We start from the raw sequence: 22,205 nt of genomic DNA on the forward strand, positions 1-22,205 counted from the left end.
CTGTCAACAGTCTGACAACTGATCTACGCTTGCGACAGCATGAAATAATGTTCTGATATTGAGTGCATTGGACGCTTTGCTTACAATTACGAACATTTCCTGGATATGGCTTATTTATAGGAATTTAATTAATGGCCCTGAAGAAGTCCTGTTGTATGGACGAAACGTGTTGGCTGTTTCTGCTATGAATGTGTGTCTATTTCAAAAAGAAAAAGAAGAATAATGAGAAGATTTAAAATGGATTGATATTATGAATTGGACTTTTTAATGTTGCCTAGCGTGGTGCACCGTTAGCAAATGACTTGCAGCAGGAATAGTTATTTGAATAATCTCCAAAGAATCATGGTTTAAATTCGAAAGATGAGGAGAGCGAAACAGAGGACAACCAAACCTTAACCCGATTTCTTAATCAGGAGAATGAGTTTGATGGGCATCAATGTTGAACTTAGAGATTGAACAAAATCTAATATCTAATTGTTTGCTACTTTTGAACAAAACTGGATGCCACGGGGACCAGACTGAACTTCAGAATCTCTAAAGTAACATCCTAGGATGAAGATAAAATGTAGATATCTGAGTGGGACTATGGATGGAGTTGTTATAGGAAAACTCAGCCAGGACTAGAAAGGAAGACCGGCCACTCTACGTTGCATATTCCTAAGAGACTGTAGGTTGAGATGGCCTGTGTGGATTTCGAAAGGCTCACAAGCACCCATCAAAACAATGTCTCCACTCAGAACAAGTTATTTCAATAGCCAGAACTTCCCGTTCCACAACAGAAATAAATCTTACACAGTCATATAGAAGGGTAGGCAGATGGAAAATGGGATCTTATAGCCCATCATCTTTATGAAGCTATAAAATGACAGCACCAATGGCTCCATCTGAGACATCAGTCTCAACCATAAATCTCTTAGTTGGATGAGAATGTTGCAAGATTGGGGCTAGAGTGAAAACTAATTTCAATTCTTTGAAAGCTTCTTTGGCTAGAGTTCCCAGCGGAAATGATGCTAAGCATATCATTCTCTAGGATGCGGGTGATGTTACTCGCTAACTGAGCAAAACCACCAATGAACTGGCAATAGAATTTGGGGAGCCCAAGAAAAACCTGGGTCTCCTAAATTGTAGAAGGGGAAGGCTAATCCAGAATGGCAGAAGCATTCCGCAGGTTCATGGAAATTCCTGTGTTGTTCAAATAGAAACCTAGATATTCTACCTCCGACTGGTTCAACTCAACAGTTTTCAGGATTGTAGAAGAGTTGGTTCTTATGGAGTCTGGTTAGCACTAGACTGATCTGTTGGTGGAGTTAAAGGAGATCTTTAGACTAGACCAGGATACCACTGAGGTAGACTACGACAGCTTGATTAAGCATGTCAGCAAAGATGTGGACCATAAAATGCTGGAAGACAGCTGGTACATTTCTCAAGAAAAAAAACATGATCTGACATTCAACGTGATTTGGTGGGTGTCTGAAGACCATCTTCCACTTGTTGACTTCCTTAATTCAGAGAAGGTTTTATGCTCCATGAACAACCAATTTGGTGAATGTAATAGAGCCCCCTTATGGAGTCTAAAATATTCTTAATTAAAGGAATAGCGTAACTATCCTTCATCGTAATTTCATTCAGCTCTCTGAATTCAATGCAGAGTCTTAGTTCATTTTATTTTTTTGTGACAAAAAACATAGAAGCTCCTATGCAGGAGGAAGGTCTGGTGAGCAAACCATTCTGTAAATTTTCCTATTGTCGTCTTAGGATCTTTTTTCAACCTCTGAGAGGAATAAACTCTCTCCAATGGAACAGTAGCTCTGCATTTGATAAAAATGACACATTTGAATTCCTGCTGGGGGGCAAAAATAACTTAGTGGGTTTCTCGAATAAGTCAACAAAGCTCTGGTAATGAGCAGATATACCTTGAGGAAGATTTATCATGTTAGGGTCTGAAACATTGGCTGTAACCATTTCCCTGGGGGTTCAGTAGTCTTCAGATGAATGCCAATTATTGTGGCAGAACTGGGATGACAGGGAAATGGTCTCCCAATTGATGTAAAGGTGATGGCAAGTCAGCCATGGAACACTTAATATAACAGTGTGATTGGGTGAGATGATAAAAATCAAATGAAACAGTTTCTTGGTGTTTACCAGAAGTCATTCTAAAGAGAACTACCACCTCTTTGACTGGACCAGAGGTCAAGGGTGTACCATTCACTCTCTGAACCTGCTCCGAGTATTCCTTTGATATTCTTGGAATGTCCTGTTCTCTTGCCCAATTCTCATCTAAGTATAAACCAGTGTTACTGCAATCTAGAATCACCAAGTTTCTCTCTTTCCATCTGGGGACCCCAGTAGCACAAGCAAAAAGAAAAAGTTAAACATGTGTAGCTCCAGACATTTCAAAGAAAGGGATTTAAGGTACTCTTGTCCTTTCCCTTTTCATAAGGGATGAGTCTTGGCATTTACGGAATGCTTCTGTGGATCAGTGGGGCAGGTGTGGATTAGAGGTTCAGGAGATCTGCAATACATGCAAAGGCCATCCTTGCATCACCTTTCTCTCTTCTTGAAAGAAAGAGAACCACAGGCAATGCCAATCTGTATTGGTTCTTCACTGAAGGAAGTAGACAGCTCTTCAGGAGCAGCTTCACTCTTCTAAATAGGAAATTGGGCTGCCCCAACTAATGTAGATACCCAGGTCCTTCACCTTTTAGACCTCAGTTTGTAAGGTTTGATCCATGACCTCTGAAAAGAATACTGGCTGCGCTGAGTGGATCAGCACTGAACAGTGCAAGAGCACTGTTATGGGTCATCCTTTAAATGTTTTTGTCCCCCACTCTGTGGAAATACCATTGACTCATACCAGAACCCAACATCTTACTAATAGCCATTCGACTAAATAGAAGCAAGTCATACTTGCTGTCAGTAATATTACTCTCAAAAGAGGTACACCATTGTATCCTGCTAACTTGTTGCCTATTTATGGAAATAATGATGTTGAATGTGAAGTTGAGCATGACTGTCTAGAAATACTGAACTGTCTGCCAAGCCAAGATCTGACATAGAAGATGTGCCACAGCCTGAATCAGATCATGGAATGTTTGTTGACGGCTCCTGTTTATGAGAACATGAGGGACGCCTGAGAGCCACCTATACTGTCTCAGGTGTGGTCAAAGCCTCCTGGCTTCATGGGGTGTTTTTGCACAAGTGGCTGAATTGGTAGCTCTTACTAGAGCATGATGTGTTTCAGACCAACTGGAAGTGACTTTGGTGTCATTCATGACTTTGGACAGTTATGGTCGTAACAAGGTTTTATGAGCTCTTCAGGTTTTCCTATACGAGGTGGAGAAAGTGCGCATAATCTGTTAAAAGCATTATAGTTACATGCTCAGGTTGCAATTGTAAAGTGGTCAGCACACCACAAAGGTGACAATTATGTAACTGTAGGAAACAAGTACGCTGATGATTGCCAAATATTGTGCCTTGAATGCTTGTACTTTCAATGTTGAATACCAAAATCAAGGAACAGATGGGACCAATTACAACCTTTTTCTAACCATATTAGATACCTGGGAATTAGAGTCGGGGGAACTCACAGAGTTTTATTCGGTGGAATTCCGCAGAGTCACGTAAAAACTCTGTTTTCCGCAAAGTTTCAGGAGCTGCAGAATTCCGGTCCGTCAAGACCAGGTCCAGTGAAATCACAGACCGCATGAGTAGAAATCATGCTTGATTTACTGTAGTAAATGCTCTGGGCCCTGGATGCCACATTCTCGATTATAGGGATTCGAAAGCCCAAGGGGATCTTGGTTACAAAGGGGGTGAGGGGAGACTGACAGAGTAGGCCGAGCCTACTGTGTAAACAGCCAGGTCTTAAGAGATTTCCAGAACTTCATCAAATCTGAGCAGTCATTTAGATTTAATGGAAGGGAATTCCATAGCTGTGCTGTTCTGAGACAGAAGCTTCTATCTCCTCAAGAAGCACGTTTGACCCTGGACAACAGAACGTTCTTGGCTTCTGTTTATCTGAGGTTTCAAGAGGGTCTGTACAAGATGAGTCTGTCCTGAATTTATTTGGGGGCAGATTGATGTATGGCCTTAAAGGCTATACAGAGAGCTTTGAATTCTATTCTCTTTACTATGGGAAGCTAGTGGAGCTTTTCAATGGCTTGGGAAGCAGATTGATATTTTGGAATATTCATCAGAAGCCGGGCTGCGGCATTCTAAAACATGCAAAGCTTAAGAAGAAGATTTTTCATTGTGCCCAAGAACAGTGCATTGCCATAACACAATTTGGATAATAAAATGATAGTGACTACCCTCCTTTGTAGACCAGAGGGAATACATTGACAAAGGTTTCTGATTATCTTTAATGCATAAAATGTTGATAAAGCTAACATATTCATCTGATGTTTGAAATTAGTTTTTTTTTGTAAAAAAACATCCCCAGATTCTTTACTTTCTGCACTGGTAAGGAAGGTGATCCCATTTCCTGGGGCCACCACTTTACAGTCCAGAGTGAGATGTTGTTCCCTATAAGGAGGACCTATGTTTTACTGTTTACCTCTGTTTTATGTGAATTCAGTTTTAGGCAGTTCCTGTTCATCCAGCTACTTATTTGCATCATGCATGAATTGAACTTGGCTGCGGTATCATCTGGGTTACTGAAAATAGATACCACTATTTGCATATCATCAGAATATGAGATCACTGAAAAGCCAAAAAATTGGATGAGTCTAGCCAAAGGTGTGACATAGAGGTTAAACATAGTGGGACTCAGTGAAGATCTCTGCAGCACACCACAGGGAAGGCAAAAGTGGTCTGAAACAAATCCCTACAAAGCAACATGATGCACTCTGTTGATGAGGAATGATTTTATTAAACCTAGGGCCAAGCCCTCTATCCCCAATCCAGCAAGGTGGTCAATCAAGATCGCATGATTGACAGTGTCAAACACCGCAGAAAGGTCTAGTAACATGAATGCAGCCTTGCCACCTTCGTCCAAAATAGATCTCAGTTCCTCTGAAGCAGCTATTAGTGCTGTTCCTGTACTGTGGAGTTTCTTAAACCCATATTAACTGCAGTCCAGCTAATTTTGTGTGTCTATAAAAGTCATTAGTTCTATATTTAGCACCCTTTCTAATATCTCAGCTGGGAAGGGATGTCTAGCTATTGGTCTATAACTGCTAAGCTATTTGGGGTCCAAATGAGAATTTTTAAGTAAAGGAAGAACTGAGACCTTTTTCCACTCCTGGGGGGAAGTAGCCTGAGTTAATTATGGCATTAAAGATGCGAGTCAGTTGGCTGCTTATAATATCTGGGACAAGTTGCGCTATTTTGGGAAGGCAAGGATCAAGTGGGTGTTCTGAACATTGTTTTTTTTAAATCATTTTTAGAACCTGTTCGACACTAGGTGCAGAATATTTGTCCAAGATGGACATTCGTGTTGTTGCTCATTGTCTATCAAGGTGATCTGCAATGAGTGCTTTTTGGATTGGAAAGTATCATAAACATCTTTAACTTTAGTCTGAACAAAATCAGCTATCGTTGAGTACAATTATTGTTTCTGGCTTCTGGCAGTTTAGCCAGCTTCTTAACAGTATTAGACACCTCTCTTGCAGAGTTTTTCGACTGTAGGATTTTATTAAAGAGGTATCTGATTTTTCTTCTAAAATACGTCCCAATGGACTCTTTATAGATTCTTGAGCCTCATGGCTAGATCTCCAGGCTTGTTCTTTCCTCCTGCATTCTTGTTTATCCAATCTAAGTTCCTCAGAAAACCGTGGTTCTGAGGGAGTTTTTCTATGACTAGAAAATGTTTTTAGAGAAGCTAAAGTATCTATCACCTTACCTATCCATGCAGAGTAGCTCTGAGCCTAGTCATTGAGATTTATTTTGGAGCTGCACTTACTTTTGGGTCGAGACTCAGATAGGATTGAGTGAAGGGCAGGTGAACTGATCTTTTTCCAGGTTCTGCTTACAGGGAAAAGTCTAATGTCTCACGGCTGTTTGAAAGAAGAGCCTCAAAAATGAAAATGTTGTGCAAAGAGTTACTAAAGTCACAAGAAACTATTAAATATATGGTGATGGGACCGGGCAGAACATTACCAAAGATGTATGTTTGGCAAACATGTATTTGATTGCATTTTTAAAAAAGATAACAGAACTTAACTGCAATGTTTAAATAAGCCTAGATATATTTAAACATTTCCAACTTCATAGAATCATTGTGAAAAATTCTGAGGGGGGCCCGATGATTTTCTTTTGTACTGGGGTGAGGGCAACATGAGAAAGTTTTAAGACCCCAGTTATCTATCTCTGTGAATGTTTATATCTAGGTGCGTAACAGAGGAGCAGTAGAGCCTCTTTAAATTTGATTAAGATGGAAAGCACACATAAAATACACATTTTGTTTCGGAATACATTTTGAGCAATTTGATGAAGCTGCTTAACATTTGTATGATGCTTCCCAGTTTACCTCTAGCCCTTAATTCTATTTGATTGGTGTGGGTGAACCACATTTGTGAATGTACATATGACATCTTCACATTAATTATTAGTCTCCCCTACCATCCAAACCACTGGATAGATGTACACCAAATGTGGCTTTAAGAAAGAGAATTTGTCACATTAGGCATTTTGTCTCTTTAAGTAAAACTGTTCGGTATTTTAGGAGATACGTAGAATAAAATATTCATTGTAAACAGTTGATACACCTTGGTATACCAGTACCATTACTATCAAGTGTGAGGTCATGGGAAGTTGCAGTTGTGTCACTTGGTATAAGCAGATAATTTGTGTGTGTTCTCTTTTTTTTTTTGGAAGTTCCACCTTACCCATAACATCAATTATCAAATTGGTGTTGCTATAACTGGGGAAATCAATGACACCTCAAACAATTTCCTTTTCCACATCTCTTGAATGACAGTATGTCAGGGTATGATCACAGAGGTTTTGTTAATCCCATGCAACTAGTCTGTTAAACCTGGTCAAACTTTAAGGATTGTAAGTTATGTGGAACTGGTCCCAGCCAATGCTGAAGGTCTATGGCCAGGGCCTACTGGCCATTACTTGGTTGAGCCCAGTGAAATCTGAAGATATGTGTGCTGAGCACAGAGGGCCTGTCTGAAGTCAAGGAAGTTTGCCTAGAGGTCACTAGGGATAGTCAAAGTTTGAAGCCCCTTGTGCAGAGCCTGCCAGGCACATCCAAGGATTTGACCCCTTCAGACTCACTGGTGCTGGAATATTGATGCCCTAATTCATCAATGTCACTGTATTGTCAACTGAAGCAGGATCTGAGATGTCACCAGTGATGATAATAGTATTTTTTTTTGTGATATCACCCTTCTATTTAAGATTGACCATATAAGCAGGTCATTAGAGGAATTACTGTTGCACAGTTCACTATAACTAGTACATTTCAGTGCTTCTTACATTAGACTTAGAGACAGCTTTATGTATCTTGACAACCTAATGTATCAAAAATAATTAGTTTCCACCCACCTTAGCATAGAGCAAGGGCAATGAGTCAGCCCACTCCAAATATTGGCTGATAAATGTGGGAATACAGTAAAATTACAATCTGATTACTAGGTCTGTGCAAAAATTGGAGAGTTTTGCTCTGCATAGTTTCAAAAAAACTCCTTGAAATTCTGTGGAATTCCATAAACGTGCAGCAGTGGGCATGTCATGCTGCTCGCACTGTGATTTAGCGCCAGGAGCGGCTGTTTTCTGATTGTGAATAGTCAAAACCACCCAAGTTGGAGAAATCTCACCGGATGCCCTCCTAGCGACCAACAATTGCACAACGGAATGCCAAATCTTGCTTGCACTCAGCAACCTCATGTTTTAGAGCTGTGCATTAAAGGTCTGCCTCACGGCAGTTGGTGGAATTCAGAACTCATTGTTACAAGCATAACACAGACAGGCCGAATTTCGCCGGTGAAGAAGAATATATCACCCACCCCACTGATTACTGCCTTACCAAGGCTTACAAAAATGTCATGATGATATTTGGTACAATAACTTGACTGCAACTCTACTCCTACAATTCAAACACAAATTGGACATCGTTTAGAGTCTTGGCATGTGGCTGGTCTCATCACACTTGGAAAAAAATACCTGTTTGTAGATCACCCCCAAAGGCAATATTTTATTTTCTCCCAAAATTCACAAAGGAGGCTTTCTACTACTAGGACTACCTGCTTTGATGCAGGAGCTCATAATTACTCTAAGCACATCAAAAACATTTTATTATATTTTTAACCTTAGCAAAGGTGCTACCTAATAAATTCAGAATTAAGAAGGGATCCCTGCAGGTAAGTTTAACTTATACTAGATCCTTCAAAAACACCCAGATTTGCTTTAATTTAAGCAATATTATGTGCCCACCCTCCGGTAGCTTGGCACTGAGCAGTCATGCTTAACTTAGAAGGCAATTATTTGTGTAATTGTTGGACTTTTTTGCTTATGCAGGGTCATCCCCAATCTTTTTTGTCTCCTGCCTCCTATTTTTCTGACCTGTTGCTGTTGGCTTTTGAACTCTGAGCACTTTACCACTGCTAACCAGTGCTAAAGTGCATATGCTCTCTGTGTAAATTGTAATGTTGATCGGTTTATTCATGATTGGCATATTTGATTTACTAGTAAGTCCCTAGTAAGGTGCACTAGAGGTGCCAGGGCCTGTAAAGTACTGGTTGTGCCACCCACATAGGTAGCTCTGTAATCATGTCTCAGACCTGCCACTGCAGTGTCTGTGTGTGCAGTTTTAACTAAATTCGACTTGGCAAGTGTACCCACTTGCCAGGCCCAAACCTTCCCTTTTCTTACATGTAAGACACCCCTACGGTAGGCCCTAGGTAGCCCCAAGGGCATGGTGCAGTGTATGGTTAAGGTAGGACATATAGTAATGTGTTTTATATGTCCTGACAGTGAAATATTGCTAAATTCGTTTTTCACTATTGCAAGGCCTGTCCCTCTCATAGGTTAACATTAAGACATTAAATCTGAATAAAGTGTAGATTCTCTTTGGGAGCGGATGGACATGTGGAGTTTGGGGTCTCTGAGCTCACAATTTAAAAATACATCTTTTAGTAAAGTTGATTTTAAGATTGTGTGTTTGAAAATGCCACTTTTAGAAAGTGTGCATTTTCTTTCTTATACAATTTCTGTGACTCTGCCTGTTTGTGGATTCCCTGCCTGGGTCAGTTTGACAGTTGGGCTGGTTGCACCTCACACTAGACAGTGACACAAAGGGAGCTGGGGTGTAGTCTGCATTTCCTGATGAGCCATATGTGCTAGGAGTGGGGGGAGGAGTGGTCACTTACACCTGAAAGGTCTGTGCCTGTCCTCACACAATGCCGCCTCCGACCCCCTGGTGAGTGTCTGGGGCCTGGCCTGGGAAGGGCAGGATTTCACATTCAAAAGAGACTTTACTTTGAAGTAGGCCTACTTCAAAGGAGAAATTGGGTATAAGAAGGGCACCCAAAACCACAGACTTTAGGAACACTTCTGGAAACAAGAGGAACCTCTGCCTGGAGAAGAGCTAAGGAGAAGTGCTGCCCTGCCTGTGACTGTGCTTTGTGGAGCTATACTGCAGTTGCTGCTTCTGCCAGAGTAAGAGGGCAAAGACTGGACTTTGTGTGCCTTCCATCTTGTGAAGAAATCTCCAAGGGCTTGATTTAGAGCTTGCCTCCTGTTGTTTGACGTCTCAGGGACTGCAAAGACTTCTCTCTGTCAGCACCTGGAGTCTCTGGAGAGACTCCTGCTCTGACAAGTGGTGCCCTATCCAGTCCCTGGGCCCTTGAAAGGAAAGCTGGTGGAAATCCAAGGAAATTGACTTCGGACGACTTCGGACCGAAGGCGCTGCTGAATCCGCTGATGCCGCCTGCAACCGACTCCGTGATCTTCGCTAGAACGCGACGACCTTCGTAGGGCCGACACTGCTGCAGCCCCGCTGAAGTCCGCGACTCCGTGGAAGTCGCCGCACCACATAGTGACCAACGCCGCTCGAAGTGCGCGGATTCAGCGCTTCGCACCGACGCCGCGATCCTCGACTGCGCGCATCAACTTGTTTTCACTCTTCACCAAAGGTACTGTACTTGGGGGTCTACGCGACTCCGTGTCCGGCGCCGCTGGTGTCGGTTTGTTGGTAACGTCTCCTTCACAACGCCATGTTAACACCTCATCGAAGCATTTTGTGTTTCTAAGCGCTATTTTTTAGTTTAATCTTTAAAAATTCATAACTTGACTTATGTATGTCGGATTTTTGTCGTTTTGGTCTTGTTTCGTTTAGATAAATATTTCCTATTGTTCTAAACTGGTGTTGTGTCATTTTGTAGTGTTTTCATTAAGTTACTGTGTGTGTTGGTACAAATACTTTACACCTAGCACTCTGAAGTTAAGCCTACTGCTCTGCCAAGCTACCAAGGGGGTAAGCAGGGGTTATCTGAGGGTGATTCTCTTTTACCCAGACTAGAGTGAGGGTCCTTGCTTGAACAGGGGGTAACCTGGCTGTCAACCAAAGACCCAATTTCTAACCATAATAAATCATGCAACAACAGTGTAAACACCACAAAAAGACACCACACAGGTTTAGAAAAATATAGAATATTTATCTGGATAAAATAAGGTCAAAACGATCAATATTTGATGAGTACACATTGAAATATCACTTTGGAGAATGACAAAAAAGAGTCTTAAGTTCTTAAAAGCAATAAGTGCCTCTTGCAAGCACAAAGTACCTGGTTTGCGTCTAAATTATCCGCAAGGGACCGTAGAGGAGGAGATGCGTGGAAAACAGGGAGCTGTGCGTCGGATTCTCTGGGCGCGCACAGACGATGTGTCGATATTTTTCACGCAGCCAGGGCCTTGCGTCGATTTCTGGCGCGCAGACTTGGATCCTCTTCGGGTTGCGGGGTATTTGGATGCCCCTGGGACGATGGGGAGATATCCCGGGCATGCAGGACAAAGTCACAGGAGCTGCGTCAATCCAGTGGGCGCGGGGAAATTTCTGTCGCACAGCAGGCGCTGCGTCAATTCTTCTAGCAGGAAGTCGGTCTGCATCGTTCTGGCTCAGCTATGCGTCGATCCAGTGGGCCGTGCATCGAAGTTCCGGTCGAGCGCTGCGTCGATCTCCACTCAGGGAGCCAGGCTGTGTTGTTCCAGTTCGGCATGCAGTGATTTTCTCATCGCAATGCAGGCTGTGCATCGTTTCTGGCAGGCTGTGCATCAATTTTCGCCGCACATGGAGTTCTTTGCAGAGATTAAGGGGGTCATTCTGACCCTGGCGGTCACCGACCGCCAGGGCCAACGACCGCGGAAGCACCGCCAACAGGCTGGCGGTGCTTCCTGGGCCATTCGCCGCGGTCAGAAAAGGGGAACCCTGGCCCAGGGAATCCTCCATGGCGGCGCTGCTTGCAGCCCCGCCATGGGGATTTCGACCCCCTTCCCACCACCCTGTTCCTGGCGGTTGTTACCGCCAGGAACAGGATGGCGGGAACGGATGTCGTGGGGCCCCTGGGGGCCCCTGCACTGGCCATGCCACTGGCATGGGCAGTGCAGGGGCCCCCTAACAGGGCCCTATAATGATTTTCAGTGTCTGCAAAGAACTTTGCAGACACTGAAAATTGCGACGGGTGCCACTGCACCCGTCGCACCCCAGCAACTCCGCCGGCTCCATTCGGAGACGGCTTCATCGTTGCTGGGTCTTTCCAGCTGGGCCGGCGGGCGGCCTTTTGGCGGTCGCCCGCCGGCCCAGCGGGAAAGTCAGAATGACCGCCGCGGTCATTTGACCACGGTCGGAATGACCCCCTAAGTCTTTTGGCCCTGAGACTTCAGAAAACAGGAGGCAAGCTCAATCCAAGCCCTTGGAGAGCACTTCTCAGCAGAGCTAGAGGGCAGCAAGGAAGCAGGGCAACAGCAGGGCAGCAGTCCTTTGCAGAAAAGCAGTCAGGTGAGCCCTTTGGCAGCCAGGCAGTTCCTCTTGACAGGTTGCAGGTTCAGGAGTGTCTGAGTTGGTAGGGTCAGAGGCCCTGTTTAAATACCCAAATGTGCCTTTGAAGGGGGGAGACTTCAAAGAGTGGCTTAGAAGTGCACAAGGTCCCCTTTCAGTCCCATTCTGTCTGCCAGGGTCCCAGTAGGGGGGTTGGCAGTCCATTGTGTGAGGGCAGGCCACTGTCCTTTGACATGTAAGTGTCAGGCTCTCCACCCTCCCAGCCCAAGAAGACCCATTCAGTATGCAGATGTGTGCAGGTGTGACTGAGCATCCTGTTTTGGGGGTTGTCTGAGTGAAATGCACAAGGGAGCTGTCAATTGACCCAGCTAGACGTGGATTGTAAAGCACAGAAGGCGTTAAGTGCAGAGAAATGCTCACTTTCTAAAAGTGGCATTTCTAAAATAGTAACATTAGATCCAACTTCACCAGACAGCAGGATTTTGTATTACCATTCTGGCCATACTAAATATGACCTTGTTCCCCTTTCAGATCAGAATCTACCACTCAAACAGTACATGAGGGTAGCCCTAATGATAGCCTACGAAAGGAGCAGGCCTCACAGCAGTGTAAAATGAATTTAGGAGTTTTACACTACCAGGACATATAAACTACACAGGTACATGTCCTGCCTTTTCCCTACATGGCACCCTGCCCTATGGGTTACCTAGGGCCTACCTTGGGGGTGACATATGCAGAAAAAGGGGAGTTTAAGGCTTGGTAAGTACTTTTAAATGCAAGTCAAATTGGCAGTGAACTGCACACACAGGCCTTGCAATGGCAATCCTGAGACATGGTTAGGGAGCTACTTATGTGGGTGGCACAATCAGTGCTGCAGGCCCACTAGTAGCATTTAATCTACAGGCCCTGGGCACATGTAGTGCGCTTTTACTAGGGTCTTATAAGTAAATTAAATAAGCCAGTTGGGTATGAGCCAATGTCACCATGTTTTATGGGAAAGAGCATATGCACTTTAGCACTGGTTAGCAGTGGTAAAGTGCGCAGAGTCTTAAAACCAGCAAAAACAGTGTTAAAAAAGTGGAGGGAGGCAGGCAAAAAGTTGAGGGTGACCACACTAAGGCTGTCAGGTCTAACAGTAACTGTCTTGGAAGAATACACAAAGACCAACTGCCAACTACACCCAGTCATATGACCCAGAAACAGGCTGCAAGCACTAAATGGCTAAAGAAGGTAAAAGTCAAAATTGTAATTGAAAATCCGACTTTACAATAAAGGAGGATTTTTCTTTACAATTCCAAAGACACCAAACATGAACTGTTTACCTATTCCCATTTGGAGGTTACAGCTTATTAAATGTAATAAGGTAACTCCAATGTTATCCTATGGGAGAGGTAGGCCTTGCAATAGTGAAAAACGAATTAAAGAGTTTTTCACTATCAGGACAAGTAAACATAAATATACATGTTCTACTTTTGAAATACCACTATCAGGACATGTAAACCTAAATATACATCCCCTACTTTGAAATACAACTCATCCTGCTCTCTGGGCTGTCCAGGGGGTACTTATATGTATTAAAAAGGAAGGTCTGGGCATGTACAAGGTTTAGTTTGCCAGGTCGAAATGGTAGTATAACAAATGGCACATACACGCTGCAATGGCAGGCCTGAGACATGTTTAAAAGGACTACTTAAGTGGGTTGCACAATCAGGGCTGCAGGCCCACTAGTAGCATTTAATTTACAGGCCATATGTATACGTAGGCATATGCAGTACCACTTTACTATGGAGTACATGTTAAACATGTCAGAGGGGGATAAGCAAATGTTACTATGTTTTGAGGAGTGAGCAAAACCACTTTAGAACAGGTTAGCAGTAGTAAAGTGCACAGGATACTAAGGCCAACAAACAAAAAGCCAGAAAAGTATAAAGGAGTAAGGCAAAAAGCTTAAGGGAAGACCAACCTAAGGCTGATAGGTTTAACATCACATGTCGGAAGTCCAGGGCACGACCTTGGTAGAAGAATAAATGGATTTGGTTAGTTCGGACTGCCACACCTGGAGAAAATTACTTAGATTCTGCAAGCCACAGGGCAACTGCGTGCTGCTAAAGACAAACTAAAGAGGTTTAGAGTCTGTTGCTGGAGATGAGGGACTGAAAGGTTCACTGGCCCTGCAGCTTTTGAAATTGTCTACTAGATCCCCAAACTCGAAAGGTCTGTGTTGTGTGTTATTGCAGTGGTGGGGCTTGGTGTTTTCTGCTTGTGAAATTCCTGATGATGCATTAAAAGGGGCAAAACCAGTTGGAAATAATGTCTTTCAGGGTTGGAGAGACCCAGGAACGTGGCTCTGTTTTCTTTGAAGCACTTAGAGACATAATTGGCCTTTTCACTAAATAGGTGAGACCCATCAAAAGCCTTATCCATGAATAAAGCTTGAATATACCCGAGACGTCTGTGGATCTCATTCATGAGTGGTGCCAGACCACCATGCTAATTCTAACTGCTCTGTCTGTACTGTCTAGTCCTGACCTGACCTTATGACACTTGTGGCTGCATTCAGAACAGTTTGTATCAGGTTGACATGAAATTCCTCTGGACCTGCAGACAAGATACTAGCAGTCATGAATATCTCAAAAACAAGCAGCCGGCTGTGATTGACCAAAGGCAGAGGCTAGCCCAGGAAAGCTTCCATTACCTGAATGCCTTGAATCTCTTCGATTCTATCTGGGGGTGAAGGATATAGGGAGGCAGTTTAATCCTACTCATAGAAGCATGAACTCCCAGGTTCACTGGAATAGGGTGCTGTGTCAGGAAAACAGGATCGCCTGGAGCAGTTCTGTGACACAGAGCCATCTCTCTTTGTCTAGGTGGGCAGGAACAAGCCCAGGTACCCATGAGAATGTCAGTCAGAGTTTCATTGAATGTCAGAAAGAGCTCAGATGAAGGCTCCCCAGGCTGTCAAACATCAGTGAAGACATTGGTTTTCACCTCAACAGATGGCAGTTGTTACTTACAGGACAGGACTTCAGCTGCTCAGCTGAAACCTACAGCAAGTGAAGCAGCCTCTTTCTTTGACGGAACAAGGGAAGAACACAGCCTCATGTCAAGGTGGATGTCCATTCCACTGTCCTCTTGTAAGTCCAAACATAAAATGACTTTATCATATTGTGGGGGGATTTCCACATCAGCTCCATCGTCACCAAGGGCTGGTTGCTTTTGGTCTAAACCTGATCCAAAAGCTGTTGGAGTGCTGGATGGCAGCCCCTTTGCAAAGATTCTGTTTTTCTGAATAAGTGTTAACTTAGCTAGACACATTGAAGTGTTCCAGGGAACGACCTTGGTAGAAGAATAAATAGATTTGGTTAGTAACCAGACAGTACACTGGGACAGGTGTCCTTCGGCATCTGTAAAGTCAGGACCAGTGTCAATGTAGTAGGAACTGATGGTGCTGGATTCAGAATCAGCTCCGGAGACACAGCTGAACCCAAAAACGGTTCAGGGGGCACAGACCGTGCTGATGATGGATTTGCCGATGTTAAATCAACTTGAGGACTCTGCAGATCCGTGGAGCCCAAAGGTGCACTGGAAAAAGCCAGCAGGTTGCCAAAAATTCTCAACATGGCTTCTCTGAAAGCCTCAATCTGTTTGATGTCACCAATGGCCCTGGATATTCAGAGTGCATTGGGATCAGATGTAAAATTGACTTTGAGACATTGGATCAAGAATGGGATTGAGACGCATCAAAACATCCACGTGACTTCTCAGAGGGAGAGTAATGAGAATGTGAAGAGTCCCTCATGGCCTTCTTACTCATTTTGTTGGCCTTTGACTCATTCAGAGACTGGGGCCTCAATGAAGATCTGCTACAGGTGGGGTTCTGAGATGAGGAATGAGTCCTTACTCCTAACTGAGTGGGAGCCAGGCTTACACAACTTCTCGCAGTGTTCAGTGAAGTACTGCTTGGCTCTGTGATCCCAGTTCACCTTAGGATAAAAAAGGGTACACTCCTCACACGACTTGGAATTGTGGCCTGCACTTAGATTCCTGAGAGACACCTTGTATGCTTCTGTCACAGACATATGCTTGTGACAGCCCCTACAATGTTTAAAACATTTCAACTGATGAGAAAAAGTTAGGAGCCAGCTCCCTATCCCCATGCGAGGGCACATGCATAAAAGAACTGACATTGGTGCACTTTGGGAACTCTATATGCAGCACCAGTCATCAATTAAAGGCCGGAATGCTGTTGAAGAACCGCACAATCTCACCTACCAACACACAAGGGCTATGCTGGAAATTCTTCTGGATCCAGACTGCCACCTGGGGATACTCTACATGTGAGGAATCAATGATTAGAATTGTCCATCAGAAAAATAAAACAAACACACCCGCTGTACCAACTTACCAAAGAATGCTTGTGACATTTTGGAGCATGTTTACAATGCCATCATCCTTTGCTTATTGGAGTTTCTTGCTCTGACCTAACCCCAAGCCTATGCACCTGATTAATCACTGCAGTTTTCGCACCAGGAGTTTGACATGATTTAGGTGGTGACATTTTTACTTGGGGTTTTACATCACTGTCCCAGAAATTGTTAAAAAGTAAAACTTCAATTAGAAAGTGTGATAGTTTCCCTATAAAAACACCAGGAAAAATAGGCTGAATATTAAAGTAACTTCATTCAATAGTTATGCACATCAATGTAAACAATTCTACTGCTGTATTTCTTTCCAACATACAGTAAATCCTGAACTGATATATACAAATTGACAGAGTTCCTCCTTACATGAGTTTTGCATGAGCTTTGGTGCTGGTCACCAGGGCAAGGTATAGCTCATTCTCATAATGGGGGATGTCATCACAGTACACAGCCTCGCCACTTGCTTGCTTTGCTGCTGAGAGGTGCATCAGAGGCCGCCCCACCATATCTTCAGGGGATTGCCCCGCAGGTACTTCCTGTAACACAACAAATTATATCAGCTATAAATAGTCTCTTCAGTCAATTTTCATAGGATTGGGATGAGTTCAGATTATTGCTAAAATACAACAATTTTATAATACATAAAGAGGCATATTTATACTTTTTGGTGCAAATCTGCACTAACGCAGTTTGGCACCAAAACGTTTAGCACCGGCTTGCGCCATTCCTGAGCGCCATCTTTATGGAATGGCGCAAGCCGGTGCAAAGTGTGGGCTAGCGTAAACAAAAAAAAAGACGTTAGCCGGGTGGGGCTGGTGGTATTGGAGAAGGGGTTTTGTACCAAAAAATTACGTTAGGCTGGTTAGAATAAAAAAAGATGACTCTAACCAGCCTAGCATCATTTTTTGGTGCAAAACCATCAATACCACATTACTCCCGTCTTAGAAAATACAGGAGTCATGCCGACCACCCCAATGGCCGGCACAGGGGACCAGTGTCCCCTGGGCATTGCCATTGCACCCTGTGCTATGCAGTGGGCCCCCGATGGCACTTTAATTAAAAATAAAAATTACTTACCTATACTTACCCTACTTACCTGGGATGGGGTCCCCCTTCCTCCGGTGTTCCCCTGGTGTGGGTGGGGGTGTTCCTGGGGCTTGAGGAGGACACCTGTATACCCATTCCATGGTGTTTAACCATGGAAATGGGACCAAGGTCCCTTAACACCTAGACTGACCCAGGCGTTAAATAATGGTGCAAAGAAAGCGTTGGACCTTTAGTTAGCCCCTCCTCCCACCCGTGCGTCATTTTAGCAATGTATAGGGCTATGGGGTTAGCACCATATTTTAGATGGGAACGCTTACCTTGTATCTCATTGACGCAAGGTAGGTTCAAGCATCTGAAAAATGGTGCAAACTCCAATATTTTGACGTTAGACTGGTCTAACGTCAAAATATAAATATGGAGTTAGTTTTGCACTGAATTTGCATTTAAAAAAATGACGTAAACGTGGCGCACATGGGGTATAAATATGCCCCTAAGTGTTTCTGCTTGTGCAAACCCAGGAGAGAGAGAGGGAGAGGGAGAGAGAGCGGGAGAGAGCGCGCAGGAGAGAGAGAGAGAAAGGGAGGGAGAGGGAAAGGGGGAGAGGGAGAGAGAGAGAGAAAGAGAGAGAGAGAGAGCAAGTATATCTTTGTGAGGACCAGTGCGTTTGGAGGACCAGTCCCCATAATGTGTTTAGGTAGTTTCGAGTGAGTGCATCAAAAAAAGTAAAAATGCAGTAATATTTGCCTCGGTCTGCTTTATAACCTTCCCTGCTATCAAAGCGCACGTGGAGTTAGACTAGTAAATACACACTTCCTTACAGTCAAATCTATAGTTATGTCATTGGGGGGGGAGAGAGAGAGAGAGAGAGAGAGAGAGAGTGAGTGAGTGAGTGTGTGTGTGTGACTCAGTCATGTTCAAATGGCAGGTCAAACAACGAGATTCCAAATCAGAGATGCGTGACCTTCCCTTCAGGAAAGAAATTGATCATTTCACTCACCCCTCATATGCGAGTACAAAGGATTTCTCTGGCACAAATTAAAAATGCATGAGAACATATACAGAGAAGTAAATTCTAACAATAATCATCGCAGCTTGTATGATGGGCAAAGAAGTGGATAAATACTGATTACTTTAAAACAGACAAACCTCCACCGAAACGACTGGGGTATGAGCAACGCCTTTAGTAGGTCATGAGGCCACCAGAAGGCCATTGGGTTGGGTCCGGTGCCCAAAGGGGAGCTTAAATGTACATATTAAGGGTCAGAGTCGCAAAACCATTCCTTTAGTAATCAGCCCAGAAGCATCCAAGTTGTTAAAGTGCAAAGACGCCACTGAACTTTCTATTTGCACTAACTACATGGGACATTTTCCGGAATCTTTTCATTTATTCCTTTTTTATAGGTTTTGGAGCTAATTCACACAGGCTTTAATTCAACAGGAGTAATACTTTATATATTTGTATACTTCAAAAAACCTGTATGAATAAACCCTTTACTAATATTTTACCATTAGATACAGTTAGAAAAAGAGTTGTTGTCTTAGTAACAAGCCTCAAAAGTTGGAAGCTGCCCAGGCTCCTATTGACCTCTAAAGTGACCTGGGTATAATGATAACTGATATTAAAGCAACCAATGGACTTGGAACAACTAACAAGCCTTGTGATTTAGTAAAAAGTAAATTCTAAGTAAATGATGCAGACATGTTCCCAAAGCAGAATTCTAATTCCTGACAGCCAATTAATTGTTGCCTAAAAGTCTCACCTTCTATCTGTACATTTATGGAATATGTGGCAACACAATCGGAATGAATTGCACTTGTACTCTGAGTGCTTCCTTCACAGGGAACTTTCTCCTGAAAGCCCCAAATGCTAACAAGCATTGGCAAAGCCAACAGGTTTCGCCTATACAAGAGCCATTGACTTTAGCAATGCGTTTTTGCCATGTTGCACATCAGTGTGGCTGCTGATCAGCATAGCTAAAAGTTAGTAGTATGGAGTGTCAGAGTCGAGTGGGGGAGCAGAGTGTTGCAGCTTGGAACAGGGGGAGCAGAGTGTCGTAGAGTTGAGTAGAGGAGAGTAGAGCTTAATGGTTCAGTGGCAGAGTGTGTTGTGGGGTGGGGTGGAATAGGGTGGAGTGGAGTGGGTTGGAGTGAATTGAAGTAGTGGGGTGGACTGGAGCAGAGTGATGTGGATTGAATGAAGTGGGGTGGACTGGAGTGGGGTGGACTGAGATGGGCTGAGTTTGATTGGAGTGGTGTGATTAGACTGGGGTGGGTGGACTGGACTGAAGTAATTGGACTAGGGTGGTGTGGATTGGATTGGGATGAATTGGATTGGGTGAATTAGACTGTGGTTGATTAGACCGGACTGGGGTGGGGTGGATTGGAGTCTACTGGAGTGGGGTGGATTGGACTGGAGTGGAGTGGATTACTGGAGCGGAGTGGAGTGGATGGATTGGAGTGGGGTGGATTAGAATGGGGTGGGCTGGGTCCATTGGAGTGGGGTGGATTGAACTGGGGTGGGGTGGAATGGATTGGGTATATCGAGGTGGATTCGACTAGTGTGGAGTGGGTGTATTGGAGGGAAGTGGCATGGATTGGAGTGAGGTTGATGGGAATGAATTGGGATCTGGTGGATTCGGTGGGGTGGTTGAGAGTGGGTGGATTGGGGTGGTGTGGGTTGTATTGGGGTGTGGTGGGGTGGACTGGAGTAGTAAAGTGGACTGCACCAAGGTGAGTGGGCTGGAGTGGGGTGGATTGCACTGGGGTGGGGTGGATTGGAGTGGGGTAAATTGGACTGAAGTGGGGTGGGGTTAGGACTGGAGTGGGGTGGATTGGACTGGATTGTATTGGAATAGAGTGGGGTGGAATGAGTAGAGTGGATTGGATTGAGTGGGGTGGATTAGATTGTGCTGAATTGGATTGGGTCGGGTGTATTGGATTGAGGTGGGGTAGATTGGTGTGGGGTGGATGGATTGTAGTGTGGTCGGGTGGGGTGGATTGGAGTAGAAATCATTTTTTTTGTAGTGGGGTGGACTGGATTGGAGTCGGCTGGATTAGATTGGAGTGGGGAAGACTGGAGTAGGGTGTACTGGAATGGAGTGGGGTGGATAGGATTTAGTGGAGTGGCTTGGATTGAGTGGGGTACCGTGGATTTGATTGTGTGGGGTGGTTTGGATTGGGGTGGGTTGGGATGGGTTGGATTGGTGTGTAGGGGTGTGTTGGATTAAGGTGGTTTGGAGTGGGTTGGTTAGGACAGGAGTCATGTGCCTTCTGTTTGCATGGTACTAGAAATTAAAAAGAACAAAATGGTACCTCAATCATGTCGGGAGCAGCAGAAGGCACTGATTAAGTTGAATCAATCAGTGCTTGGTCTCTGCTCCACTGACAGGAAGGGAAACAATGATATGCCAGCTGTGATCATATGTGAGGCTGTAAAAAAGAGAGCCAATCAATCAATCAATCAATCAGGGAATTTGTAAAGGGCACTACTCACCCATGAGGGTCTCAAGGAGCTGGGGGGAGGCTGCTACTGCTCGAACAGCCAAGTCTTGAGATGTCTCCTGAAAGTAAGGAGGTCCTTGGTCTGACGAAAGTGGGTGGGAAGAGTGTTCCATGTCTTGGGGGCGAGGTGCGAGAATGATCTGCCACCGGTGGTTGTTCTATGAATGCGTGGGCCGGTGGCGAGGGCAAGGTCGCGGACCTAAGCTGTCGGGTCAGGGTGTAGAAGGAGAGCCGTCTGTTGAGGTATTCTGGTCAGTGTTGTGCAGTGCCTTGTGGGTGAGGAGTTTGAAAGTGATTCTCTTGTTGACGGGGAGCCAATGCAGGTCTCTCAGGTGGGCTGTGATGTGTCAGTGGATGTCCAGGATGAGGCGTGCGGAGGCGTGCTGGATGCGTTGCAGTCTTTTCTGGAGTTTGGCCGTGGTTCAATCCAATAAAAGATAAAACAACAGGAGGGCTCCAAGCCTTTTCTAAATACAACAGTGTTGCAAGCGATACACATGCACTAGTATATGCTATCGCAGGTTTAACCCTGAAAAGGACCCCCCTCTCTGCTTCCTCTCACCTTCTTAACTTGAAAAGCACCCCTATATAGAGGAAAACAAATAATCCCCTCAAAAGTTAACACTGTGTTGTGGGTCATCTATGTTTGGGTGCACTCTTAATGCAGAGATATTTGACATGTCTGAACACCAATACTTAGGGGATGTCAGCAGCCGTTGTTTAAACCATGGAAGTTGTGGAAGAGATACTAAAAGAAGTACCCACAAAGCAATGTATATAACTCTCCTCGAAATCAGAACAATACATTATATCTTTGTACTGCTACATGCACTACGTGCAAGGTAAACAGTGATGCAGTGTAAGGGCAATGAAATAATGCATGGGTCATTGGCCTTTGCTTCCATTTTACATTGGCTCACGACTCCATCTTGTCGAGTCTGGTTCTGTGCGTGAAGCACTGTTCTGTGTTTTTCCACAAGCTTCTGCAAGCTGCAGGATGGGGTGTTTGTTTGCTCAACTTCGCTCCACCTGCCTGGTATAGAGGGCGCTATTTACATTACATGAGCTATCAGTTAGGACAGGGGGATGCGCCGGTACTCAAGGAGGAATGCAAGCTTCACCACAGAGCCCTCTTCTGGGAACCTGGCCCGTTCCGAGGAGACATCTTGAAGGGTGAACTAGGTATTGCCGATTGCACAATTTGTAAAGGAGGGGGTCTTTTTCTCGAAAGGGCTCCTGGGCGTTAGTAAATACTATAAAGGTCAGGAGCCCTTATGGACTAGCTCAGGAAC

At 44.3% G+C, this 22,205-nt stretch overlaps 1 protein-coding gene across 1 annotated transcript in view; it reads right to left on the minus strand.

The window, feature by feature from the left end:
• LOC138295473 (xanthine dehydrogenase/oxidase-like) overlaps positions 1-22,205 on the minus strand; it is a 794,335-nt gene that overhangs the window by 461,095 nt on the left and 311,035 nt on the right. Inside the window, exon 17 of the mRNA XM_069233806.1 lies at positions 16,732-16,901. Within this exon, the coding sequence (XP_069089907.1) occupies positions 16,732-16,901 (170 nt within the window). The remainder of the gene's footprint in view (positions 1-16,731; positions 16,902-22,205) is intronic.

The sequence above is a fragment of the Pleurodeles waltl genome, chromosome 5, assembly GCF_031143425.1.
Source record: "Pleurodeles waltl isolate 20211129_DDA chromosome 5, aPleWal1.hap1.20221129, whole genome shotgun sequence".
NCBI lineage: Eukaryota > Metazoa > Chordata > Amphibia > Caudata > Salamandridae > Pleurodeles > Pleurodeles waltl.